General features: G+C 45.0%; 3 protein-coding genes and 1 long non-coding RNA gene across 19 annotated transcripts in view; 3 read left to right on the forward strand and 1 right to left on the reverse strand.

Moving 5' to 3' along the window:
* POU2F3 (POU class 2 homeobox 3) overlaps positions 1 to 3,324 on the forward strand; it is a 75,161-nt gene extending 71,837 nt beyond the window's left edge. For all 8 annotated transcript variants that reach the window (XM_077893882.1, XM_077893886.1, XM_077893883.1 and 5 more), the window contains 2 exons: positions 697 to 829; positions 2,042 to 3,324. In XM_077893882.1, coding sequence (XP_077750008.1) covers positions 697 to 829; positions 2,042 to 2,081 — 173 coding nt within the window. In that variant the 3' untranslated portion in view covers positions 2,082 to 3,324. The remainder of the gene's footprint in view (positions 1 to 696; positions 830 to 2,041) is intronic.
* Positions 3,034 to 22,433, reverse strand: LOC144311414 (uncharacterized). The gene is made up of 2 exons (XR_013376961.1): positions 22,151 to 22,433; positions 3,034 to 4,371 (listed from the first exon to the last, which is right to left on the reverse strand). It is a non-coding gene; the product is annotated as an uncharacterized LOC144311414 (long non-coding RNA).
* TLCD5 (TLC domain containing 5) lies at positions 9,811 to 17,994 on the forward strand. Of its 4 annotated transcripts, none has more exons than XM_077893870.1 (3): positions 9,811 to 10,161; positions 12,252 to 12,451; positions 14,624 to 17,994. In XM_077893870.1, exons 2-3 carry the CDS (start codon positions 12,253 to 12,255, stop codon positions 15,160 to 15,162), a joined length of 738 nt encoding a protein of 245 aa, XP_077749996.1. In that variant the 5' UTR covers positions 9,811 to 10,161; position 12,252; the 3' UTR covers positions 15,163 to 17,994. The 4 variants fall into 4 exon arrangements, with proteins under 4 accessions (XP_077749996.1, XP_077749997.1, XP_077749999.1 ...); XM_077893871.1 differs by having other exon boundaries at positions 9,873 to 10,161; positions 12,277 to 12,451; XM_077893873.1 differs by having other exon boundaries at positions 9,873 to 10,161; positions 12,337 to 12,451.
* ARHGEF12 (Rho guanine nucleotide exchange factor 12) overlaps positions 20,753 to 26,685 on the forward strand; it is a 151,198-nt gene continuing 145,265 nt past the window's right edge. For 3 of the 6 annotated variants that reach the window (XM_077893874.1, XM_077893875.1, XM_077893876.1), the window contains exon 1: positions 21,711 to 21,994. In XM_077893874.1, the coding sequence (XP_077750000.1) occupies positions 21,963 to 21,994 (32 nt within the window). In that variant the 5' untranslated portion in view covers positions 21,711 to 21,962. Of the gene's footprint in view, positions 20,773 to 21,708; positions 21,995 to 26,685 lie in introns of those variants that run through there. The other 3 variants (XM_077893879.1, XM_077893877.1, XM_077893878.1) reach the window with 3 other exon arrangements.

Here is a 26,685-nt window from a genome sequence, read left to right on the forward strand (position 1 = left end):
TCGATGGCACTGCTTCCCACTCTCCAAAGTATCTTGGCTTGCTTGGATGCTAAGATAGACCTGTCACCTTATTCACAGAATACTGTTTGGGAAACCCAAAAACAAGAATCCAAATCTGCCATATTGCAGAAGACAAAATGTGTTTCAGGGAAGCAGTACAGGCTAGGATTACTTAGTGAATGGCCAGGGACCGAGGCTTGGGTCTCCTCTCTCATGGCTGTGCTCTTTCTAGAAGACTGTGGGTCTTTTCTGTGGAGATGGGAACATGGAAGAGGCTGGCAATCTTTATTATGCTCTCAGATTCTCTTTCCCTCCCCTGTTCACTTTTCTCTCTCTGCCTCTCCTCCTTTCTTGTTCTTTTGCCTCTCCTGTCTCTTGGTCTGGGGCTACATATGCCCTGCCCAGGGTGTGTCCTGGAGTAGGAGGATTTTGGCATCTGTCCTTTTGCATTTGGCAAGTCCTGGACCTGCAGAACCAGCCATGCCGCTCTCCAGGGCCTGCGCTGAGAAGAACATTTATGATGAGAGCCCCTCTGGGGCCGGGTGTTGATGCTAACATGGCAGGAGGTGGGCAGGTGGGTGGGAGGTAGGGAGGGGGTGGGAGTCCTCTGGGGGGACATGTCTGAGGGCCATGTCAGGAGGTCCCAGGACCCAGCAGCATTATTTTCCCCTTGTTTTTGCCTCTCTTCGTCCTCAGTAACGTCATCCTGTTCCCCTGGGAACAACAGCAGGCCTTCGTCTCCTGGCTCAGGACTCCACGCCAACAGCCCCACTGCATCTCAAAATAACTCCAAAGCGGCAGTGAGCTCCTCCAGTTTTAACTCTTCAGGGTAAGGTGGAGGAGAGAATGCCCCAACATTACAGCAGGGTCAGGGGACATGCAAGAAGTTGGGTCCATACCTCTGGAAAGAAAGCTCATCTCAGGGCTGGAAAGGGAAGCGGGGTGGCAGGGGGTGGGGATGGGGTGCAGAGTGGACAGCCAGGCTGGACCACATCCCTAGGGAGCGGGCTTTAAAGAGAAGCTTCGGCCAGTGAGCAGTCCTGGCAAGGAGCTGATGTCAACAAAGCCAAAATTTCCATCCTCACTAGGAGGGTGGAAATTTCCAAACACTCCTGTTAGAAAGGGCCAGGTCCTTCAGTGGGCTTAGGAGTGCTCCACTTCATGCCAGGAACAGGGTGCTCTCGGGGTGCTCTGATGTGAGCCAGAGCTGCCGGTGCGGCTGACGGAATGAGAGAGGGAAGTATTGCCCGATCCCTATCTCCAGCTCTTACCTGCGATGCAATGAGGGAAGCGGCCTCTGGGGCCTGAGTCTGCTCTATAGAGTATTCTTGAGCAGAGGCTTTGAGAAAGTCTTCCCTGATTCAGAACAAAGCAGAGATTTGAAAGTTAGGCAGTTCCCTTGTGGGAAATGAGTCCACTTGTCCAAACCCAGGCTATTGAGCAAGACAGCCAGCTCTTATGGCCAAATGTTGTACTGGATCTCCTCAACCACTGTAGCCATAAAGGGAGGAAAAAATATAATGTACATTTAAAAAAGATTTTATTTATTATTTGAGAGAGAGGGAGAGAGCATGAGCAGAGTGAGGGACACAGGAGGAAGAAGACCCCCAGCTGAGCAAGAAGACCGATGCGAGGCTCTGTCCACCCAGATCAGTCAGTTTAGCGTCTGCCTTCAGCTCAGGTCATGATCCCGGGGTCCTGGGATCGAGCCCCACATTGGTCTTCCTGTTCAGTGGGTAGTCTGCCCCTCATCCTGCTCATGTTCTCCACCCCCTCAATAAATAAATAAAATCTTTAAAAAAATGTTTTGAGATAGAATTTATATACCATAAAATTTACCATCTAAAGTATAGGATGCAGTGGATTTTAGTGTATTCACAATTTTTACGTAACCATCACCATAATCACCATAATCTAATTCCAGAACGTTTACATCACCCCAGAAAGAAAACCCCATACCTGTTGGCAGTTTGTTACTCATTCACCTCTTCCATCATACCATTAGCAGCTTCGGGATTGACTTGCTTTTTCTTCCTTCCAGATCTTGGTACCGATGGAATCATCCCACCTACCTCCACTAAGACCAAAAAGTTTCTTCGAATTCACCTGGCCCCGTATGCCCCCCTGGAAGGAAGGGAATCACGCCTTCGCCCTCTGTATGGACAGATTACTGTCAGGAGAGTGGAAGAGAATCCCCACTATCAACCCAAACTCTTGCTTCTTCAGGAGTGAGGGCATCCAGAGATCCAAACTGTGATTGAACCATGCTTTGGCTCCAAGAGCTCTTGAAACACATGCCCTTCCCACCCCCCCACCCCCAGGTGTTGACCATGTTCGCCTTCTTTCCCTGTTTTGTCTTCCAATCCTCCAGTTCTAAATACTTCAGATGGCTTCACTGTGGCAGTAGTCTTTCAGAGAAGGACACCTTGCCATTATTTTCCAACTCATCTGCGGGCTTCTGGGGACAGTGGTTTGCCTGGTGCACCAAGCCACCAGGAGAGAGATCACAGTTCTGACTTCGAACTCGGCCACCATCTCTGAACCGGTTTCTAAAATCTGCGAAAGGATTGAAATCTGATGACCACAGCCTGGATGCTCTCTCTGTTCTGCAGACTTTTCTGATCGAATCCTCATTTCACCCCGTGTTCTCTGTAGCCCCGCCCCCCTTTTCTAGAACCAAATCCAGTCACGATTGCCTCCTTTTTACAGAAGGCTGAGCCACCCTCAGTCCCCTGGGCGCATCTCTCTGCCCACAGGTGCTCTTCTGTCTGCTACACTTGCCCCAGAGTTCAGGAGTGCTTATTCCTTCTCTCCTTCCTTGTCTTTCTCTGGTCCTCTCTCCCTTCCCCTGGTCGCAGGAGGAAGGACCCAAAAACAAACCTATAACAATTATGTTGGCAAAATACCTGTATATAGCCCCTTTTTCTTTTTGCAGTTATGTTCTCTCCTAATGTGGAATTGTCCAGCAAAATGTTTAACTCAGGTGTGAATTTTGAAGATATCTCTGTAATATTTTATCTTTTTAGAAAAAAGAAAAAGGAAAAAAAATGCCAAAGTGTGAAATACTGTGCTAGCTTCCACAAGAGAGTTCCCGCATAGGCTGGGAATCTTGGTTGACTTCTCGGGAACCTTCTCTCTAGTCTCCTTCTTTGTGGGCCAGTGTGTAGAGATGTAACATGAAGCCATTCCAGAAATGGTAACTTTTTTTTTTTAAAAAGATTGTATATCCAAGAAAATGTTGAGATTCAAAGGAATCTCTCTGTTCCTAAATAAATTTGTATAGTTATGATATAAATGAGTCCACTATTGATAAGAAGAGGTTTAGATTATTGTTCTGTGTCTTTTGTTGAGGGAGGGAATCTGAGTGCATATAGTAAAATGGGATGGGGGGGAGGCACCTGGCTGGTTCAGCCAGTGGAGTGTGACACTCTCGATCTCAGGGCTGTGAGTTCGAGCCTCACATTGGGCGCAGAGATTACTTTAAAAAAGCGGGATGGGGAAAATATTTCAAATCAGTGCATTAAGTCTGTTAGTCCCCAGACTGATGCTAAAGATGACATACACTAACACGGGGCTTTGAAGAGTTCAGAGTTCTTAATCTTTTTGATAGAACTCCCTTGAGGGCAGAGTAGCAGGTGACTGGTTGTAAGTGGGAGGATTTTATAAGTGGGAGGATGGTAAATGTTTAAGGCCAAGTCATTCAGACTTTAGAGGCAGAGGCTGAAAAACTCCTATTCCAGGTATCCTGAAGGTCAATTATTCAGTATTCACAATGGGAAGCAATAGATATATAATAGATATGTAGACAAGAAGCAAAGCACAATCCGATAATCCAATATATTTGGGTTCGGAATGCACTGGGACTTTTGCTGAGGGGTTTGAGGGACAAGGAAGCTCTCCTGGTGGTTTTCCTGAGGTTAATAAAAATTTAAATAGCTACCATTCCTAGGGTAAACACTGACCTGTGGGAAAGGGAGTTCCTTCAAAACTGTAATGGCTCATGGGGGAAAACTGAAATTGGGATGAAACATTAGTTGTGAACAACATCCACGTGAGAAATCTGTATGTAAATAATTAAGACTTAACTATTCCTGATGTTTAAATGGGACTTATATTCAGACTCAAACTTCATGTCATGAAGCTGGAGAAGAAAGCCTATTGGTAGTGGTCACTGTCTCCAGAAAAGATTCAGTTGGAAGGGGCGAGGGATACAGCAAAGAGACAGCAAGAGGAACCTTCGGGACTCATTTAAGTATATAAAGGGACAACTCTGCCAACCATGAGCCCATGTGTACTTACCCGTGCATGCACTGTCCACAATGCTGGTTTTCTTTTTCTTTTTCTTTTTTTTTTTTTGTCCCTTTGGCATCCCTGGATGGGCACGAACCACATACTGGTTTTCATTCATTTCATCTTTTTAAAAATACTTATTTTTTTAGAGCAGTTTAAGATTTATAACAAAATTGAGAAGAAGGTACAGAGATTTCCCATACACCCCTGTCCCCTCACATGCATAGCCTCTCCCATCATCAACATCACTCACCAGAAAGTGTGATTTTTTTTTTTTTAACCAAGGATGAACCTACATTGACACACAATAATCACACAAAATTCAGAGTTCATCTTAGAGCTCACTCTTGGTGGTATACATGCTACAGGTTTGTACCAAAATATAATGACATACACCCATCATTATAAGGTACAGGGTATTTTCACTGCCCTAATCCTCTCTGCTCCACCTGTTCATCTCTCTCCCCTCCCATACCCTGTAACCACAGATCTTTTTACCATCTCTAATAGCTTTGCGTTTTCCAGAATGTCCTATAGTTGGGATCATAGTACGTAGCCTTTCCGGATCGGCTTCTTTCTTCTTTCACCTAGTAATGTGCATTTAAAATTCCTCCATGCCTTCATGGCTTGATAGCTCGTCTCATTTTAGCACTCAATAAATAATATTCTATTATCTGGATACACCACAGTTTATCCATTCCTCTACCGAAAGACATCTTGGTTGCTTCCAAGTTCTGGCAATTATGACCAAAGCTGCTATGAACATCTGTGTGTGGGATTTTGATGTGGACAGAAGTTTACAATTCCTTTGAATAAATACCAAGGAGCGTAATTGCTCAATAATATGGTAAGAGTAGATTTAGTTTTACAAGAAACCTCCAAACTGTCTCCCAACAGAATGTGGCTGTACCATTTTGCATTCCCACCAAACAATGTATGAGAGTTCCCATTGCTCCACATCTTTGCCAGCATCTGGTCTTGCCAAGTGTTCTAGATCTTGGTCATTCTAATAGGTGTGTAGTAGTAGTACAGTTGTTTTCATTTGCATTTTCCTGATGACATAGGATGTGAAGCATCTATTCATGTGCTTATTTGCCATCTGTATGTCTTCTTTGGTGAGGTGTCTGTTCAGGTCTTTGGCCCATTTTTAAATCAGGTTATTTTTTTTCTTATTGTTGCATGTTAATATCAAGAGATATCCCTGTCTGCAGAGCAGAGGTTTTTAATTTTAATGAAGTCCATCTTACCCATTATTTCTGTCATGGGTTGTATCTTTGTTGTTGTATCTAAAAAGGCATGACCAAAAAAATAAAATAAAAGGCATGACCATACCTAGGGTCATCTAGTTTTCTCCATCATGGTGTTATCTTCCTGAAGTTTTATAGTTTCCCATTTTACACTTAGGTCTCTGATCCATTTTTTTTCTCTGATCCATTTTAAGTTCATTTTTGTGAAGGATGTAAGGTCTGTGTCTAGATGCATTTGTTTGCATGTGGATGCTCGGTTGTTTCGGCACCATACGTTGAAGACACCATCTTTTTCTCCTTTGTATTGCCTTAGCTCCTTTGTCAAAGATCAGTTGCCTCTATTTATGAGGGTCTATTTCTGGGTCTATATCTGACTGTAGTTTTACGGCATGAAAGAAATGCAGAATTACAGCCTCACTGCTCAGCATCCAATAGCTTCCATCATCCATTGTCTTGGGACAACTATTTAATAGAGTCAAACCCGAAAGTGGGCACTGATTCACCTTTCACATCTGCATGATTCTATAAATTCCAGTGAAGTTTTAACCAAAGCTTGGTTAGCTTCTTCAGCAGCTAATTAGGCATAAGAGATCCTCCAGGCAAAAACTAGTCATTGACCAGGCAGAAAAAAAGAGAAGAATTTCTCCTGCTATTTTTCAAATTCTCATACTTAAATTTTTAGTTGACTCAAGACTGGTGGGCCCGGCTGTGGACCCACAACACTAAGGACTTTTGGTGTGACTCAGAGAATGAGCTTAGTTCCAGGACTCAAATTAGGAATCCTGTTCCAAACCCCAGGTTTCAGGCTCTGCTCCTCTCTCTGTTCACTCTGCATGTACCTGTTATAACTTATGTACTGCATTTGCTGATTCTTCTGCTTCTCCTTCTAGATTGTGGGGAGCTCCTTATAGTTGCAGTTCTTTTTCTCTGTATCCCCATGATTAACATTGTGCCTAGTACTGGGACACCTGGGTGGCTCAGTCGGTCAAGTGTCTGACTTCCACTCAGGTCATAACAGGGTCCTGGGTTGGAGCCCAGAGGCAAGCTCCCTGCTCAGCAGGGAGTCTGCTTATCCCTCTCCCTCTACCCCTCCCCAACTTGTGCTCTCTCTCTCTCATAAATAAATAAAATCTTAAAAAAACACTGTGCCTAGTATATAATAGGTAAATAAGAGTTTTGAAAATTAAGTTCTTTTTTTTAAAACCTCTGAACAACTTCTAGTGCCCTTCACTGAGGTTAGGAGGTGTGAATACTGAATAATACAGTACACATCTGTAGGGGATTCTAGTCAAGTGCAGGCAGCTTATCCTGGTGGTTGAGAGCATGACCTCTAGAGCCATATTGCCCAGGTTCATACTCAAATCTGCCTCCTACTAATCATGTCACCTTAAGCAAGTTCCTTGACTGATCTGTGTCTTGGCTTCTCACCTGTAAAATGGAGATAATGATAGCAACCGTCTCATAGACCTGTGAGAATTCAATGAGTTGAGAATATATGTAAAGCGCTTGGAACAATGCCTGGCACATTAATAAGCATTGTCTATTATCATTGTGATTATGATCACAATTATTGTCCTTATAATTCTAATAAATTGTTGGGGAGCTTCCTTTCCTCTGCTCTCCCTTACAGCCCAGAACTTCTTGGAGTGATGCCACTGTTGACAAATACCTGTCTGGTAGAAGAAGGGTTATGGCCAAAGACCTATAAATCATTAAATTTAATCCCAGGTAATGAAGCCTGAACGTGGAATATCGATCATCCTAGGATGTAAAGGCCCAATAAAGACCCCATTGGAAGAGCTAGTACTTTTCCTTATCCCTTCAATCTTTAGACCCTTGAAGCTTTTTAGTACTCTGTTCTTGCCTGGAAAATAGTGGCCGCAAGAAGGTAATTCTAAATTCAGATACTAGAAGAAGAAGAAGAAGAAGAAGAAAAAAAAACCACTGCAACAATTATAAGCACATGGGAAAAGCTGAAATTTGCACCTATCCATTTAGTGAAATGGATCCTTCCCCGTTCTCTTTCTTCAGGCTCTCATTACCTCTTATCTGGTCTGTTCCAATCCACTTGAAGCAGGTTGTCTTCTCTAGTTCATCTTATAACTTCAGTTGAGCGCATAGCAGGGATTCTCAACTTTGGTTACACATTAGAATCACCCGGGGAGCTTTATTTTTATTTCTCCAAAGATTTATTTATTTATTCATGAGAGAAACAGAGAGAGGTGGAGACATAGGCAGAGGGAGAAGCAAGCTCCCTGTGGGGAGCCCAATGTGGGACTGGATGCCAGGACCCCGGGATCATGCCCTGAGCCAAAGGCAGGTGCTCAACCACTGAGCCACTCAGGCACCACACCTGGGGAGCTTTAAAAAAAGACAGATAACCACACAGATTCTGACTTACTTTGGACTGTGGCCTGGGCCCTGTGATTTTTAAAAGCGCCTCAAATAATTTTATTGTGCCATCGAGGTTGAGACCAATGCCTAAATGTGCGTACAAAATCACTGTGAACCTTGTTGACATGCAGTGCTGATTCAGTAGGTCTGGGGTTAGGGTCTGAGATTCTTTCTTTCTTTTTCTTTCTTTTCTTTCTTTCTTTCTTTCTTTCTTTCTTTCTTTCTTTCTTTCTTCTTTCTTTCCTTTTTAAAGATTTTATTTATTTATTCATGAGAGACACGTAGAAAGAAGCAGAGACACAGGCAGAGGGAGAAGCAGGCTCCCTGTGGGGAGCCTGATGTGGGAGTGGATCCTGGACCCTGGGATCCCACCCTGAGCAGAAGGCAGGCGGCTGGCAACAGAATCATTTAAAGTCCACTAACACCAGTGATTCTTAAATGTGATTGCTATCTGAACGACCTGTGGGTATGTTTTATTTATTTATTTATTTTTTATTTTTTATTTTTGGGTATGTTTTAAAAGATACATATTCTAGGCCCCATACTAAGCCTATTAAATCATACTTTTCAAGGTACAGCCTACAGTGGTATTTGGGAAACACTTCCTACGTGGTGTAGAAGGTCAACAAGGCTTAGGAATCCCGATATACTTCTAATACATTTTCCAGGCCCATTTCCCATTGATCCAACCAGAAAACATCTATTGCACCTGCCTACCAGGTATTAGAAAAACAAAGATGAAAACAGTTTGATCCATGGGACCCCTGGGAGGCTCAGTGGTTGAGCATCTGCCTTTGGCTCAGGTCATGATCCTGGGGTTCTGGGATCGAGTCCCGCATCAGGCTCCCTGCATAGAGCCTGCTTCTCCCTCTGCCTATGTCTCCACCTCTCTCTGTGTCTCTCCTGAATAAATAAATTCTTTAAAAAAAAGAGTTTGATCCTTACTCATGAGAGATTGACACGAATAATGCCAAAACTAGATTATTATTCCTATATTATTAATACTTGCCAGCCGTGGTGTGAATGCTCACATCTCTACTTAACAACTTCTCTTTTCAAGACTGTGGGGGCCCTTGGCATCCAAATAAACCAATCCAGATGCCCTCTTTGCCGCATTTAAGCCTCCATATCTGTTTGGTCATCTCTTCCAACTTATTTTCTTTGGTATTAAAATAGATCTCAAAGAGGAGAAAGGATTTACCCCAAGTGTCACCATCACCCAAGGATCAACTTTTTTTTTTTTTAAAGATTTTATTTACTTATTCATGACAGACAGAGAGAGAGAGAGAGAGAGGCAGAGACATAGGTAGAGGAGAAGCAGGCTCCATGCAGGGAGCCTGATGTGGGACTCGATCCTGGGACTCCAGGATCACACCCTGGGCTGAAGGCAGGCACTAAACCGCTGAGCTACCCAGGGATCTCCAGGCCCAACACTTATATGATGTCTTCCTTGGGTTCGCCACCGTTCCAAGCGCTTTGCACAGGTCAAGCGTGTCAAAGTCTCACACTAGCCTTCTAAGAGATAGCTCTTATTACCATCCCCATTTTCTGTTTGAGAAAACGGAGACGCAGAAAAGCTAAGTAACTTGCCCCAAGACACACAGTCGAGCGCCCAAGCCGGGTTTATTTTGACGCCTTATATCCATCCTACCGCCAGGTTGGTGACAAGGCCGTAAGGAAGAGGAATTCACTTGGAATTCCCAGGCCTAAGCACTTTGCTGGCAAGTTAGTGATCTGTGCGCTTGTTGCACGAGTGAGACTCAGAGCGTGCGGGGGGCGACTCGGTCTCGGCATCTCCCCGGCGGCGCCCAGTAGGGATGCAGGCGCTCGGTCACCGGATGGGCTGTCCCATTGTTGGGGGGGGAGGGGGATTAGTCAAAGGAGCAAACAAGCAGGCCGACAGGGGCAGCGGCGGGCGGGCCTCACGTGACCACGGGGTGACCCGGCGCGCTCCGGCCCCCCGCGGCCCCCCAGCCCCGAGCGCGGGAGGGGGACCCTCCGGCTCCCTCCAGGGACGTCCCTCGGGCCCAGCTCGGGTTCTGCGCTCCGTCCTCCCGGCCGCAAGGTGCCCCCAGACCCCCGGCTCCTCTTCCGCCGCCGCCGGAGCCTCGTCCTCCATCCCTCCTCCATCCCTCCTCCATCCCTCCGGGTCCCCGCCGCTTCCTGCTCCCGGGATCGGCGCTCTCGGCTCCGGGGCCCAGGCGCCCGAGGCTGCCCGGCGCTCGGCCAGGTAACACCCCCGCCCCCCCACCCCCGGGCCTGGGCGCCGAGGAGCGGGCTGCGGGCTGCGGGCTGCGGGTGGGCGTCGCGGGGATGCCCTCCGGCCGGGGGCGCGGGCTGCGCGCGGAGCAGGTGCACGGCCGCGGTCCGGGGCGGTCCGGGGCCCCCGCCCCCCGCCCCGCGCTCCTCCTCCCGAGTCCGGCCCTGCGACCCGAGCGGCCGGGACCGATCCGCCGCCTCCATACCCTTCCGTCCTTTCACCCGAGAGCAAAAAAAAAAAAAAAAAAAAAAAACCAACCCGAAATCCAGAGAGATGGAGTGACTTTCCCAAGGTCACAGACTCGTATCTGCCCCCTACAAACGTCTATTCTTTTATTTAAGTGTTTGTAAATAGACTACTGTTTCCTCTGTTCTGTTAGGGAATTAGGATTCAGGGAAGAGGACTCTAAAAATACTAATCAGCAGATCCAAATGAGCTGATCCGCATTACTGGCCGGTGACCCTGGCATTTAGAAGGAAATAAGCGAGGACGGTTCTTTTCACTCTGGGTACTTTGTATTTCTGGCCCTTGCTCTGAAAACTGGCCTAGATGTTTTACAAAATTTATCTCAGAACTCCTTGTCAGAACTGGGCCGGATTAGAGTTTTCAATCCTCTTTTCTTCTCTTTTTCCTTTTTTTTTTTTTTTTTAAACGGAGGCTCAAGAGGTGAAAGTGATTTGCCCACACTCTTAGGCCTAGTTAGAGGCACAGACAAATTTGGAACTCAGGACTCTGGTGGACACCTACTGTTTTCTTGAATAGAATCCTGATTTCAGATGAACTCTGTACAGAACTTGACCTTCATAAAGCTCTCTCTGGATAGCATTCTCGGGAGTGGTTTGTGTATTGAAGTGTGTTGGTCCACGGATACTATTTCACTTGTCAGAATAGGGTTAAGCAATAAGGGTAGCCATGCAGAAAATTCCTGCTGAGATGAGACAGATATCTAAAATGTTTTTGACTTTTTTGTTTGTACTTTCAATAGAAGAGCTAACGAGTATTCATAATAACATCCTGGTTATTTTAAGATCTTAGTCCTGTATGGCTAAATTGACTGTTACATCATTCTTGGCTTGATATATTTGTCATCAGTAAAAATTTCAAAGTGTAGCTTTCTGACTTTGTTTTATGTTTTTTTTTTTTTAATATTTTATTTACTTATTCATAAGAGACACACAGGGAGAGAGAGACAGAGAGACAGAGACACAGGCAGAGGGAGAAACAGGCTCCATGCAGGGAGCCCGACATGGGACTTAATCCCAGGTCTCCAGGATCAGGCCCTTGGGCCCAAGGTGGCACTAAACCGCTGAGCCACCCACGCTGCCCTGTTTTATGTTTAACTGAAGAACCACCTTAAGGATATTTGTATATCTCATCAAAAATTTCCCACTTACACTTCTAAATCCTTCTGCTTCCTCCTGGGTCAGTCTTTGAGTTGGATTTCAAAACTGAACAGAACTAGGATTTTTTTTTCTCTTTCTGAAATTCCTAGACTTGGTTTAGTTCGCTATTCTGGTTTACCTCAAGTTTCGATTTTAATAGATAAACCCATGACCCAAATCCAACTTCAGTTGTGTTTAGTATCAGCTTCAAACCACATGAAACTGCTGTGCGTCATATGACCTCTAGCAGAAACCACAGGTGGCGGTACTGTTTTTTTCACGAGAGCTTCTTGTTGGGATTTTTGAAGCCTGAACACATTATCTAATACATGTATTATATTACTCATGTTCATCATCCAAGGTCAGTGATCACTGGCGGGCTGTTATTGACATTTACTCATCATAACAACACGTTATATCAGGCAGCCTACCAACTCAGAATATAGTTCCTGGTTTTCAGTTTACAGCTCTTACCAGTTATCTCTAAGGAACATGGAACCAGAACCACAGCCACCCTTTAATAGAAGATCTTGGCTGTGTAGGTAATGAGAAGTGTTTCAGTGTAGGCAATGTTTTTGGACTATTCTAGAGTAGAAATGAAGATTATACGCAAATTGACTCAATGCTGTTTTCTTAGGGTACATACTTTGTTTTTCTGGTTTTGGTCTTTTCACATAGGATGGCATTAGCTCTGTGTCCGCAGGTGCTGTGCAGCTTGGGGGGCTGGCTCTCACTCTACATTTCTTTCTGCCGCCTGAATAAGCACCGAAGCTATGAGTGGAGCTGCCGGCTGGTAACATTCACCCATGGAATCCTCTCCATAGGCCTCTCAGCTTATATTGGCTTCATTGATGGCCCTTGGCCTTTTACCCACCCAGGTAGGTAGGAGACATTAGATGATTTTCTCTAAGGGATCTATAATTTGGGGGGTAGTCTTGGAAGGATGGGACACTTTCACAGAATTTGTACAATATTGAAGAATATTGAAGAATAATTACGAATTGCAATTTGTGTCAGGAGTCTTCATTTTTAACTCTGATACTGTATATGTCCCTATTTCTGCTTTTTGTAACTCTCTACTTTTAAAACAAATTTTAAATGCTTGTTACATTGTATGTAATCCACTGAAATATACAAAACATAAAGCCAATATTAACATCTTCCACCACTACCTCCAAACAGAAAGGAATGGACTGTATTACATATGCTTTTTGATAACCTGCAATTTTCACTTGATTGTATATTCAAAGGACATCTATGTATATAGATTTTTTTGATCCTTAACCGTCATGTAATATTGTGTTGTATGGATATATCATCATTTATTTGACCAATGTCTCATTATTTGAGGCACCTATATTGATAAGCTGCTAGATGTACAAGTATTACCTCCTTAGAATAAAAAAGGTTGTATCCCCTTGAATTAGTTTGCTGGGGCTACCATAACAAAAAGCACAGGCCAGGGAGCATAAACAACAGAAACTTATGTTTTCATAATTCTGCAGGCTAGAAGTCCAAGATCAAGTTGTTGGCTGGTTTGGTTTCTTCTAAGGCTCCACTCTTTTGCTTGCCGGTGGCTTCTTTCCTGCCATGTCCTCACATGGTCTTCCCTTTTAATGTGTCTGTGTCCTGATCTCTTTATTTTATAAGGACAGCAGCCGTATTGGATTAGAGCCCATCCTAACAACCTCATTTTAACTGAATTACCTCTTTAAAGGCCTTTTCTCCAAATATAGTCACATTCTGAGGAATTTTGGGGTTAGGGCTTTGACATAAGAATTTAGGGGGTACAATTAAGGCCAGAAGTCCCCTAGGAGGGACACCTGGGTGGCTCAGTGGTTGAGTGTCTGCCTTTGGCTCAGGGCGTGATCCCGGACTTCCTGGATCAAGTCCCATATGGGGCTCCTTGCATGGAGCCTGCTTCTTCTGTCTCTGCCTCTCTGTGTGCTTCTCTCTCTGCCTCTCTCTGTGTCTCTTATGAATAAATAAACAAAATCTTAAAAAAAAATAGGTTCCCCTAGGATATGATTTTTTTGTTAATTCCTTAGATTTGGGATCCCTGGGTGGTGCAGCAGTTTGGCGCCTGCCTTTGGCCCAGGGCGCGATCCTGGAGACCTGGGATTGAATCCCACGTCGGGCTCCCGGTGCATGGAGCCTGCTTCTCCCTCTGCCTGTGTCTCTGCCTCTCTCTCTCTCTCTCTCTGTGTGTGACTATCATAAAAAATAAAAAAAAATAAAAAAAAAAGAATCATAAAAAAAATAATTCCTTAGATTCTTTTTCTTTTTTTTTTTTTTTAATTTCCTTAAAATCTTATGTGGAGCTTCTGAGGTTTTCCTAAAACTATCAAACTGATGTGAAAGCAGCTATTAAGCTTTATGTCTTACATGAAGTTTTTAAATAGACTTGAATATGTCATGTCCTTATACTTGATTTTCTTGGGATTGGGAACACACTAATTTCTAGGGTTCTTTCTTTCCAGGGTCCACTTTCAAGAAGGGTGTGGTCACCAGTGTCCCAACAATCTAACCCATTAAGCTAAGAAAAATTTTTTTTTAAGATTTTATTTATATATTCATGAGAGACACACAGAGAGAAGCAGAGACATAGGCAGAGGGAGAAGCAGGCTCCCTATGGGGAGCCTGATGTGAGACTTGGTCCCAGAACCCCGGGATCACGACCTGAACCAAAGGCAGATGCTCAACCACTTAGCCACCCACCCAATCTCTGAGAAACTGGGATTTTAATTGAAAGGACAAAATAGCTCAATGTTATGCTGCTCCATAGAGAGGACACTGAAATTGTGGCTGGCGCTCAGGCCACACATTGAGATCGGATTCATCAAAACAGCATTTCCCAGGCCTGTGACATTACTGGGTTTGATCAAGACCAAGGTTTTAGATTTTACTCTTTCACGAGTGTCATTCAAAGTCACTGGCCTGCCTTTGTTTTTGCTCCCAGTGGCTCAGGAATGCTTGGGAGATGTTGGAGCGCTGTGCAAGGTAGCTCCATTCCCAGTGGCTCAGTTGGCTTCTGTCTTGGTTTATTTCAGGCTCGCCCAATACTCCTCTCCAAGTGCACGTTCTCTGTCTCACCTTGGGCTACTTCATCTTCGACTTGGGCTGGTGCATCTACTTCCAGTCTGAGGGGGCCCTGATGCTGGCTCACCACACACTGAGCATCCTGGGCATCATCATGGCCCTGGTGCTCGGAGAGTCAGGCACAGAGGTCAATGCAGTCCTGTTTGGAAGTGAGATTACCAACCCCTTGCTACAGATGCGCTGGTTTCTCCGTGAAACAGGCCACTACCACAGTTTCACTGGAGATGTGGTGGACTTCCTCTTTGTGGCCCTGTTTACTGGAGTGAGGATTGGAGTAGGAGCTCGCCTCCTTTTCTGTGAAATGGTCTCACCCAAGCCCAAGTGGTTTGTGAAGTTTGGAGGAGTAGCAATGTACGCCGTGTCTTGGTGTTTCATGTTTAGCATCTGGCGCTTTGCGTGGAGGAAAAGCATCAAGAAGTACCATGCCTGGAGAAGCAGGTGCAGTGAGGAGCGGCAGCTGAAGCACAACGGCCATCTCAAGACGCATTAGCCAAGCCTTTCTCCAGGTGATGCAAGGGGTTTAGTCGGCCACGGGAACCGGTTGGAGACACGGCTGTTAAAGAATCATGCTCACAACCAACTTAGCTTTCAAGAAAGGGCTAAACTCTTCAGTCAGCCTGGTCAGTTTTCTAGTGAAGCCCATACCAGTATTAAAACACTAACGTCTGCTGTGGCCCAGTTGTAGAAAGTGAGAATACTCGATGGTAGTTGGAGTAAGTCAGCACCGTGAGATGAGCAATTGCTGCATTCTTTTAGCTTCTGGTGTCCCTGGGTCCTTTTGTCTCTGGGATGCCTGATGGCTAGATAGCTCAGGAAGGAATCTGAGAATTCCTTTGAGAATTTCTCCGAGAATTGACTTCTTGAACAAACCCTTATTCCTATTTTCCATGTAGCAATTTAAGTAAAGTCACCCCCTTTACTGTAAAGGGAGGGATTTTGGGGAAGATGCACTTCTGGCATTCTGAGCTTTGGATCAGGGGACTGGATGTGCTTAAAGAAAGGGAAAGAGTTGTGAGAAGGATGGTGGTGAAACTGGCTGTGGTGGTAGGTCACTTCTTGAGCCCCTCTATACCAACTGTTGAGGGTCCTCAAGACACACCCCCAGGTTTGGTGCTTTGCTACGGGGACTCACATGACCCAGAATGTTGTCAAATTCCTGGCTATGATTAGTTACAGTGTACAAAGAGAGCAGCCAAGGGACAAGGTGCCTGGGGAAGAGTCCAAGGGAAACCAGGCCCAAGCTTCCAGAGTCCTCTCCTACTGGGATCACCCAGGATGTGCTTCATTGCTCTAGCAACGATTTGGGGCCATATGTGTGAAATGTCCAATGAGGAAGCTCATTAGATGCTCAGTGCCCAAGTTTTTTATTGGGGGTTGTAGGCAGCCATTGCCTGGCATGTAGCAAAATTCCTGACTCCCAGAAGGAACATACATGTTCAGCATGAACCATTTTGTTTGCACAAACAATTTAAGCCTGGAGACCATTATCAGCAATTCGTGGAAGGAGAGCTCCTGAAATCTACATTCCCAGATGCCCGCCCTTGGCCAACCTTGCAAGTTGGCCTTTCCAAGGACAGGAGTTCAGGCCTGCCCTGTTAACTCTTTTCTGTGCAAAAAGCAGAGAGCTAGAGCTTTGGATGAGAGATGAATGAGCTGTAGGCAGATTTACCGAGTCCTGCTGTACGGGTTCTGCTCTACCGGGAAAACTATGCCAATTCTCAGGGCTTTTGTGCATTAATCTCCCAGGCATGAGAGGCTGTGAGTGAATTCCATAGGGATTTACCATGTGGATTCCACTGTGCTTGAGATGGCAGTTCAAGTTTCAACTCTGCTATACATACTGCAAACCAGAACCAAAGACTGAGGTGTGCTGGCCGCAGGGTGATGAGGCTAATTAAAAAAAAAAAAAAATTCATATACATTCCCTTTAGCCCTCTTTACTACCTTTTCTTTTCTCTGAAAAAGGTGCCACTGTCTATAAAACATTATGACAAGGCCGGTCTCGGAAGGAAACAAAATATTTCTTAGTGCAATAGTCTCGAATCTCACCCAGGAAAAGGGACAATGTAAGCTTAGAACGAGAGGTTAGGAATCAAGACTTTCTGGGTTCCTTTAACTAATTTGGCTACTCACCTGCCAGATCATTTGGGCAGGTCACTGGTGTACCCTTTGTCTCGGTTTAAACTCTGTTGTGAATGAATGAAATACCCCGCTGTGTATTTCACAGTGACACTGTGGCATTTTATTAAGGGGTGTCTGTAATGTAGGATGTCTATGGGGGGTGGGAAATGAACTATTATTTATTTATTTTATTTATTTGCTGTTTATTTGTTTATTTATTTGTTGTTTATTTGTTTATTTGATTATGGATTATGTTATTTAGACCACTGGGGAGCGATCAGCTCAGTGAGCAAATGTGTGGGGCTACTGAAGCCTAAGCCTCGGTCAGTAGGAAGTCTCTATCCATTCTGTGGTCCCTGGTCATACCTAATGAGTGGTCCATGTGCAAAATGGATGTCACTGGCCAGGCATGACGAAGCGTTGGAACCGCATAAAGTCATCGTGGGTCTAAGAAAAGCAGTTTCCAAGGCATGTTAACAGTGGGTCTTTTAAAATGACTGTCAGCTGATTACCGAGTTTTGCTGCACATGGAAATAATCTGACAGTAGCGTCTCCGTTCTCTTTTCTTCTGTGATCAGTATCCCCAGAATGCTGGTGAGCTTCTTTCCAGCAAAACTGTGGTCAACGTTGGATGCTGGGGAATGCTGATTTTAGCAAAAGCCTAGTAAAAAAGAGTGGCTTGGCGCAGGAGCTTAAAAAAAGAAAAAGCTGGCTCTTGAATTTTGGCACAGTGCAACCTGTTCCATACCAGACAAATGAATAGGCTTAATCTGGTACCAATTTTTTTTTTTTTTTTTTTTTTTTACTCCTCAGAAGTGAAGGGATTGCAGATCTTGCTGTTTGAGGGGTACTCTCATTGGGAAATGTATGTAGGTTTCTTTTGGATTTTTGATTAGCCTAAATAATAAGAAAAGAAAAATGTTCATTTTGGCTTTTCCTGATGTTTTACCTAATAACTATGAAGGAACCTCCCTGAGAGAAAAATGGGACATGAAGGTGAGTCAGCAGTTAAGATGGGGAGTTTTAATCTTAGGTAAATGAAGGGCTAATTAACATGTGCTGTGGTCAGACAAAATGAAGTATTTTATTCATTCGCCTTTGGATTACTATGTAATAATTCCTAACACTGCTCAAGAAAGATTTATATTTCAGTGAGATTTGTACTAAATTTTATAAAAATAAACAATTTTTTATCAACCCAGAGTCTGCCTTTATATCTTTATTGTGGTTTTGCCAAGCAATTAGGAAAAAAAGTCTTTTGGCTTGTAGAAGTGTTGACCCAAATTAATACTTCTCTGTGAAATACCTCTTATCTGCTCTTACCATCAACCATCCCTAATACTGTTTACTTTTTTGGGCAACAATCTACATACAGGAAAAGTTTGCCAAAGAGATAGGAAGAACTAAATTTCTTTAATTTACCACCTATTTGGGCAGCTGCCTTGAAGATTTAAAAAAAATTTTTTTTTAAAGATTTTATTTATTCATGAGAGACACAGCGAGAGAGAGAGAGAGAGAGAGAGAGAGAGAGAGAGAGAGAAAGGCAGAGACATAGGCAGAGGGAGAAGCAGGCTCCCCACAGGGAGCCCGATGTGGAACTCAATCCCAGGACTCCGGGATCATGCCCTGAGCCGAAGGCAGATGCTCAACCACAGAGCCACCCAGGCATCCCAAAGATTGATTGATTGATTGATTGATTGATTATTTTGAGCAGTGTTAGAGGCAGAGGGAGAAGGAGGACCCCAAGCAAATTTCCTGCTGAGCATGGAACCTGACGATGGGGTTCAATCCCACAACCCTGAGATCATGACCTGAGCTGAAACCAAGAATTGGATTCTTAACCAACTGACAGGAACCCCTGGGCATTGCCTTGAAAATGATGTTGAATGGGTTCCATGAAGACAAGGGCCCTACGTTCTCTTCAGAACTGTGGTTAGAATGCCTAGAACAGTGTTAAGACATGCAGTAGGTCCTCAGTAAATGTTGAAAGAGTGGATAAGGATGTGGTTTAGAGTCACCACCCTGCCCCCACCCTCCAGGGGGGGAACCTCAAAGAGCATGTGCCATGAATTGTGTCCCCAGTGTCATTTTTTTTTTTTTTTTTGTAGGTAAGGAAGGAACTAATGACTATGAGGACTGTGTTCTACCTAGACTGGTGTGATTCTTCTCAAGGCATTCCATAGATAGAGCTTTTAGAGCAGTCTAGAGCTACCAACAGCTCTAAAGAGGCTTTCAGGGATGTTTTTACCATTAGAGCTTTGTGGGTGAACATAGAGATTTTCATCATTGAAAAAAATAGTTCTGGAATGAATAACCACTGGCTTAATTAAATCCTTTGCTTACCATCTTCTGAAGCTTTCCCACAGCAAATGCCTTCTTTGCTCACAGCTAGAACTTTGGGTCTGTTTAAGTTTGGAAAGATCTTGAAAGCAGCCTGCCAAGAGGTTTTGTATGCAAGGAAGAGAAGGTGAATTAGGAAACTTTCCCAGTTTGTTTTATTCCTGAAGCTCAAGTAGTGAGACATTCTTGAAGGGAAGAGGAGAATTCATTTTTTTTTTTAAACGCATGATTCGATGAGTCATTGGGTCCAAATAATTTCATACCTACCCTGTAAATTATTAGAATTTGGCAAAAACATATTTAGCATGTTTAAGAAAGGTGTAAGTCTGGGGGTGAAGTCCACATTTTGGTTATTTTATATGGATGGAAGGAGCTCTCTTTCCAGTTAATAGGCAAAAAACCCCCACACAATTTAATTAACAGGAGTTCTCAGGGTAGAATTATGCTAGGGTACACCAGCAGGTGGCAATGTATCCTGGTCTGATCATTAGGAAAGTGGCTTGGAACCTTAATCTGCTGCTATTCTTTCCCAAAATAAACATTACAAAATTAGCTGGCTGTGCCTTGAACTTAAAAAAAAAAAAAAAAAAATCAGGCAATAAAGAGTCATCTTTGGCCTCTGTTTATCTTTTCCTTTTTTTTTTTTTTTCCACCCCGTCCTAACGTCAGCCTTAGATCATGCATCTATTCAGGGATAATGATCTTTTCATGGACTGTTGCGGGTTGACTTTTTAGAAACAGCATTAAGAGGTAACTGATTTCCTCTCCGCATCCCCTCTTTATCAAATTTGCTTTACCACTTGATGGCGCCACAACGAGGCTGAGGCCCCCCACCCACCCGTACAGGGCTGAACTCATGAAGCCCGAAAACTGGTAAAGGGACAGCCAGAGTGGACGTTGGCAGGCAGAACTGAACTATTCTGTATGTGGTACTTAAATTGTTACACTATGGGATTATGCAATCATAAAACTAGATGGATATCTAAATGTACCCGGTAGGAAAAAGAAAAAAAAAAAAAAAGATAGAGGAGAACCCTTCAGAGACAACTGCAGCCCTTTCTGCTGGATAAATACACTTCATTTGCTGCAGCACCATCTCTGTCCTCCGCAAGCTTGTGAAGTCGCTTTGGAAAAAGCATCATGCTTTCTCCATCTGGCAAATCATACATTTTTTTTTTTAAAGATTTTATTTATTTATTTATTTATCTATTTATTTATTGACAGGGAAAGGCAGAGAAACCTAGGCAGAGGGAGAAGCAGGCTCCCCGCCAGGACCCCCAGGATCACGACCTGAGCCACGCAGGTGCCCCAAATCATACGTTTCATTTTTGCCAAGGTAGAAGCAGGCTCAGAGTAATATTATACCAAGAAATCCTGGATCCAATTCCCAACCCCCCCCCGCCCCCCAAGCCCCACACGCCTCCGTCCTCTAACTTCCCCTGGCAGCCAGCGCTTGTGCGCGGCGGCCCCAGACCTGGGACGAGGCCAGCAGGTGCCCCAGGTGAGCATCCGAGGCCAAACCCTCTCCCTGCAGGTCCAGGTGCCCGACAGCGTCCTTCGCTTCCAGCCGTCACCGTTCTTTACGAGCGATCAGAAAGTCACGACAAGTACAGCGCATTAAGGAATAAAGGTTTGCAGGGTAAGGGGGCCGGCTAATGCCCGAGGAGCCTCCCGTCCGGGCCCCTGGGGACCGGGGGCCGGGCGAGCGCTCTCCGGCGGCGTCTCCGGGGGCAGCCAGACTCCGGCGCGCAGCTCCCCGCGGGCCCGGGGCCGACCAGCGGCGGGGGGGGGGGGGGGGGTGGGCCTCCGCGCCCGGCCGGCCCCCGCCTCCCTCCGCCCCGCAGAACTACTTTTCCGGCGGAGGCGTCCGCGCGGCCCTGGCGCGCTCCGCAAGGCGCGGGGGAGACGAGGGCGGCGGGCGGCGGGGCGGCCCCGCGCGCCGCGGAGGGATCCCGGGTGAGGCGGCTTCCCGAAGTCAGAGGGGAGGAGGCCAAAAAAAAAAAAAAAAAAAAAAAAAGAGAGTCGGCGGCGGGGGAGGGGAAGAGCTCGCTCGCGCTGGACGCGGCCGGGGCCGGGAAAGACAGAACCGGAACCGGAACCCGCGCGCGCGCCCGCGGCCGTCGTGCGCCCCCCTCCGCCCCCCCCCGCGGCCTCCTCCGCCCGCCGCGCGCGCTCCCGCGAGAGCTCCGCGACCCCGCGACCCGGCCCCGCGCGCCGAGTGGCCGCCGCCGCCGCCGCCGCCTCCGCCTCCGCCGCCTCCGCCGCCGCCGCCGCTCTCGAGGCCGGACCGGACGGGAACCTCCCGCCCCTCGCGGGAACGGCCGCCTACCGGCGCGTCGGGGAGGAGCCGCCGCCGCCGCCCGCCGCCCGCCGCCCGCCGCCCGCGCCGACTGCGGAAGAGTCCGGGCCTCCCGGGGATGGGGAGCAGCCCGCGGCGCTGAGACACCGGCTTCCCGTCCCCTCCGGCCGCGGGAGCCCTGCCCCGGAGCCCCAGGCGGCGAGGACGACGGCAGCGGCCCCCGGGCCGGGGGCATGGAGCGGCGCGAGCCCGGCGCAGGGCGGCCCGAGCCGCGGCCGGCGCGGTGGCCACGAGCGGCGGGCAGCCCCAGATAGACGGCCCGCCCGCCGCCGCCCGCCGCCCGCCGCCCCGACCTGCTCCCTCTCCCCGACCCCTTCCCGCCGGACGTCCTCGATGACTGCATGGAGTCTTGAGCCGGACTGCGGCGTCGCCTGCGGAGTCGGGCCTGGTCCCAGGGCACGGGGGGTGGGGCGGAGGTGTTCCGTACCATGCAAGTTGGATAGAAGGAGGACCTCTCGCCACGGGCCCCAATGAGCGGCACACAGCCCACTATCACCGACAGGTGGGTACGCGGCGCCCGGCCCGCCCGGCCCGGCGAGCCCACGGCCCCCGACCGCCCCCGACCGCCCCCGACCGCCCTGCCCGGCGCCGCTGACAGGCAGAGCCGGGACGCGCGCCCTGGAGCTCCGCAGTTAGTCTGGGGCTGCTGCCAACTTACCCACTCGATCGAGTTTGGAAATGTAGCTGCTGCTGCTTCTTTTTTTTTTTTTTTTTTTGGAGAGAAACTTTTCTCCAGATTTGTCCGCGGATGGGGTAGGTGCACGCCACGGTCGCGGCGCTCTGTGGGGCGCGCGTGCACTGGGATCCGGCACTTCTCTTGGAACCCAGGGGAAGGTCATTTGGGGTGAAGGTCAGCGCCCGACCTCGGCCGGGGGTATTGGTGCATCACCTATCGGTCTTCCTCCTGCCCCTCCCCCCCCCCCCGCCGTGGTCCCCCCAGACGCCGTGTTTAGGTTCTAGGAATTGCCGTCTGTGGACTTCGTCCTGAGACGGCTGCAGGATGATTTTTGAGCTGCCTCTTCTTTGAATATTGAGCTGCGTAGTGTTTATTATCTAATCATTTTCCAGAATGTTGAAATTACTAGTAGATCTCAGGCTCCTGATGGAGCTTAAAAAAAAAAAAAAAAAAAGGTGGGGGGGGGGCGAGGGAGAGTCATGGGGTTTGATTTTAATTGTTGCATTTTTCGTATTTCATCTCCCAGAAGCTTTTGCATTCAAGAGATACAAACCCTAAGCGAATTAGGTAGTTAGAAGCATGGCAGGTGGATGTGCTGAGTTCTGTGAGTCCTTTCTGCTGCTGATCTGTGTTGCCTGGTGGTTGGTGAATTGAGCTCAGGCTATGTGGTTTTAAGTGGAGCTTCTTTACTCTTAGGGGTTATTCTTTGGAATATTGGTTTAAACAGTAAATTCCTTTTACTGTATTTTATTTCTCAATTTCATTATGACCTTGTATCCTGGTTCCAAATTTCAGCCAGTCTTTTTTTTTTTTTTTTAAGTCCGTATTCAGACTATTACATCATTAAAAAAAAAAAAAAAAGATCAAATAACTGAATTAGGGGGGCAAAACAAAGCACTTGATGAAAAGTGCAACAATAGTGCTCTTGCAGAAAATGTGGAGTTTCCTAATACAGAGTTTCACCCAATGGTCAGACTCATTTGTTGATTTTAAAAGGGCCAAATTCCATTATCATACCATAACAGCTACTCCAGAAACAGAACTTCCTCTTCCTGTTGATGCTTTCCAGTGTCACGTGAATGTTCACCTAAAAGATTCCATTAAATATTTAAACTATATTCGTTGCGTATTTTTTTAAAATTAATTTTAGTTTTCAACTTTTCTGATTGTACCCGTAACAACAAGTAGCAGCAGTGCTTATCTTTAATTTCTTTCGATCATCCCCATCCCTTTTCCTTTCAGGGTGTTTTGCTACTGAGAAATCACGTTGTGTTTTTATTTTCCTGGTTCATTCACTTCTTGGCCTCTGTATGAGCCTTTAGACAAGAAGTCTTATTAGGGACTAATGTAGTATTAGTAGTTTTTACTGTGGTACTAGGGGTGCTTAATTTTGTAGAAACAGAACCAAGGGTCACTAGCTCATTTCACATGAGAACCACTTAATAATAGTGCCCACTTAATAACCTTCCTCTCTGCTTCTCAGAGATTTTTTTCCTTTTTCTATTATCTTGAAATTAAATCTTGGGACTTTTTTTTTTTTTTAATAAGTTAGATGAGATACAGATATACAATAAATATGTAGTCAGTGGATGTCCTTTGCCAGGCCCCGTGCTAAGCACAAAAGATTAAAAGACGAGTATTCTAAGTATAAGATGAATCTGCAAATTGGTTTGGGTATTGATGTCCTTGAATAAGTTCAGGTGTTGGCTGATGTTACATTTTAAAAAAGAAAAACACCTTTAAAAACCACTTAATTTAGAATGCATTGCCAAGACATTGTGGATACCCGTATCTTAGAAATTTGCTACTAGTTTTTTTTTTTTTTTAACAAGATTATTCTTAGGTGACTATTACATTTTCTTTAAACACATCTTACTCTGTAGATATCAAGCATCCATTTGCTGGCTAGGAGAGTAGTTGTCCCTGATTTAAATATATGTTGGGGTGAAATCCAGAAGCGCGCCAGTTTAGTGTTATTTTTTTTCCCAGGGTACCTTAACAAAGTTATGGGTACAGAGTGGTTCTTAGCTGCTTCTCTGCTATGTCTACCCCATTCTTGTTTCTCACTGTCTAATTCCAGTGTACTGTAGGTGTATTTTGCTGATTCTAGAGCTATTGGCAAATTAACAGTGCCAGTGTAGCTTTTTAAAGATCCTTTCAAGTTTGAAGTACTGTATGTGGTATGGCTTTGTTTGGTAGAGTGTGCAGACCCACCAGGCCAGCTGTGTGAGTTAGAGTTCTTTCATTGTGGTGCTTCTGACTACAGAGTCTGTCTGTCCTCATTTGAAATCAGACTAGCTGGTTTTGGGCGTTGTTCTGTTTTGCAGTTTGTGGCAGGCGACACATGGCTGAACAAGATAAGAAGGGTTTTATTCTTGTGTTAGGGACGTGCTGGGGCTGGGATGGAATTCAGCTATGTTTAGGCTCTGATTGGTCACTGTGGATACTCAGAACTCTGTTATATCCTGTTATTATTTTACAGTTAAATTAACACAGTCATTTTATTCCCTTCTCTTCCTCTTCATCTTCTATTCCTCAGACCCCTCACCCCATTTCCCCCCTTTTTAAAAGGTGTACTTATCAATTTAAAATCCAAACTATGTTTATGGTAACTGCTGTTTTTATACAGTGTATCTGAATAGTGTTGTGGTTTTGTTTTTTTTTTGTTTTTTTTTTTTTGTTTTTTAAATCTAAGCAGCTAATGAATACCATCTAGTGTTTTGCTTTGTAACTTCTGTGAGACGTATAGTTTTCCACTTTTAGAATCAGCACTTGAAAAGTTGTATTAGCATCTGATCGCTATTTTTCAGTTTGCATCAATTGCTATATTCAGTCCTAAAAATACATCCTAATTCTTTGCAGTCCTCTTAGGTGCCTGTCTTCTGTTCCTGAGAGTTTAGGGGGTCTTATGGCACTTGGAAATTCTTCTGAGAGAGAGAGAGAGGAGAGTGCTCTTTCAGTGGACTCCCTAAACCGTTTCAGGCTAGATTCTAGAACAGTGAGTTTTCAGGGACGATACAGGTAAGGTTTTGTTATAAGTGTCTTACTTGAAATAAATGGATCTTTGTCTGGTCTAGGACTTAGGGGCTTTGTTGTTCTGATTGACAGATAAACAAAGGTTTTTAATATATTGGCATTTTCTTAGTACTGAGTTCAGGTCTAAGCTTGTTTAATTGAAGCAAACTTTTGGTGAGTATGCAAACTTGTGACTTTACATGTGTATACACAGTAATTGGCGTTTTCATCCAGGATACTTTTTCTGCCATCATTGCCATATAATGCTTTTGATTAGAAAACAAAACTAAACAACTCCTGTATGTGTGCTGTTTTCAAGTTTATCTGAGTCATCTGCAAGGTTAGGTTATTTGTAACGTTTACTTGTAAAGTCGGTCATTTGATAAATACAAAATTGAGATTAGGGACCAGGATCCCAGAGCTAGCTTTGTATTCAGTTTAATGTTCTTTTCTCCCGGTACGGTATAAAATCCTGATTCATATAGACGTGCAATAGTACATTCACTTGTACGCTTTTACATGAGTCAACAGATACAGTACAAAGTAAACTTTTTAAAAAGTGCAGAGCTGTCGTCTTCCTGATTAATGGTACATTTATAAGATGTTCGTATTTGTTTAGTGAGGTGACAAGAGAATCTATTTGAATCACTGTAAAAATATGGTAACCTGGTAATGCTCCCTAACACATTGGTGGTTTCTCGTTAAAATGTAGTAGATAACATTGAGTTAACATACAGGATTTTTTTTAACTAAGTTTGGAGTTTCAGTGAAATTTGAGGCAGACATTGATGAAATCCATAAACGGTGGATTTTACATATTTTTCTGTGGAGCATTTTGATTCCAGAGAAAACAGTCAGAAAATCTTTGAGTAAACATATGTGGTGGCCTCTTCTGAAAGCCATCTCGAAATGGGTATGAATTGCCAATCAAACTGGTGTGGGTCACAGAAAGCAGGATATTTTAATGGTTTTTCGAGAGGTCATCGGAGAGATTTTTATATCGTGGCTGTCTGACAAAATTACTAGAAATGTTTCTTATCATGTAATTGTTTATCTCCTAGAAATTGACCATGTCACATTTTCAGGAACAGGGAGCTGGAGCATAATAACTTCTTTCTGTCTCTGTTAAAACTTGATGATGTTTTAAAGCCTCATTTGAAGACATTCTCTCTTCTTCCCTTTGTCCCTGTCTCCTTCCCTTTGTCCTCAAAATAGTGACATTTGAACTGAAATTTTAAAATGAGCAAAATTATAAATATTTTGTTTCTTTTTGAGTAAAATACTCTCATGTATGTAACAATATCTTATTATAGTGTAATTCTTTAACACTTGCAATATTTTCACTCCACATAGGGCAGATCATCCTTAACATTTAGACAACTTATACTGTTTTAAGTCAAGATTATAAAACTGGAAAGGACGATTTTAACCTAGATCTTCTGACTTTCAAGTCCTCTTTCTACTTTAAATTATTGTCTTACTATGTGTATTATTTTTTCTGT

This window comes from Canis aureus, chromosome 3, assembly GCF_053574225.1.
Source record: "Canis aureus isolate CA01 chromosome 3, VMU_Caureus_v.1.0, whole genome shotgun sequence".
NCBI classification, from domain to species: domain Eukaryota; kingdom Metazoa; phylum Chordata; class Mammalia; order Carnivora; family Canidae; genus Canis; species Canis aureus.

Coding starts and splice junctions, on each gene's coding strand:
- TLCD5 (XM_077893870.1), top strand. CDS start 12,253: ATGGCATTAGCTCTGTGTCCGCAGGTGCTGTGCAGCTTGGGGGGCTGG. Junction 12,452..14,623: donor TTGGCCTTTTACCCACCCAG/GTAGGTAGGAGA, acceptor GGTTTATTTCAG/GCTCGCCCAATACTCCTCTC.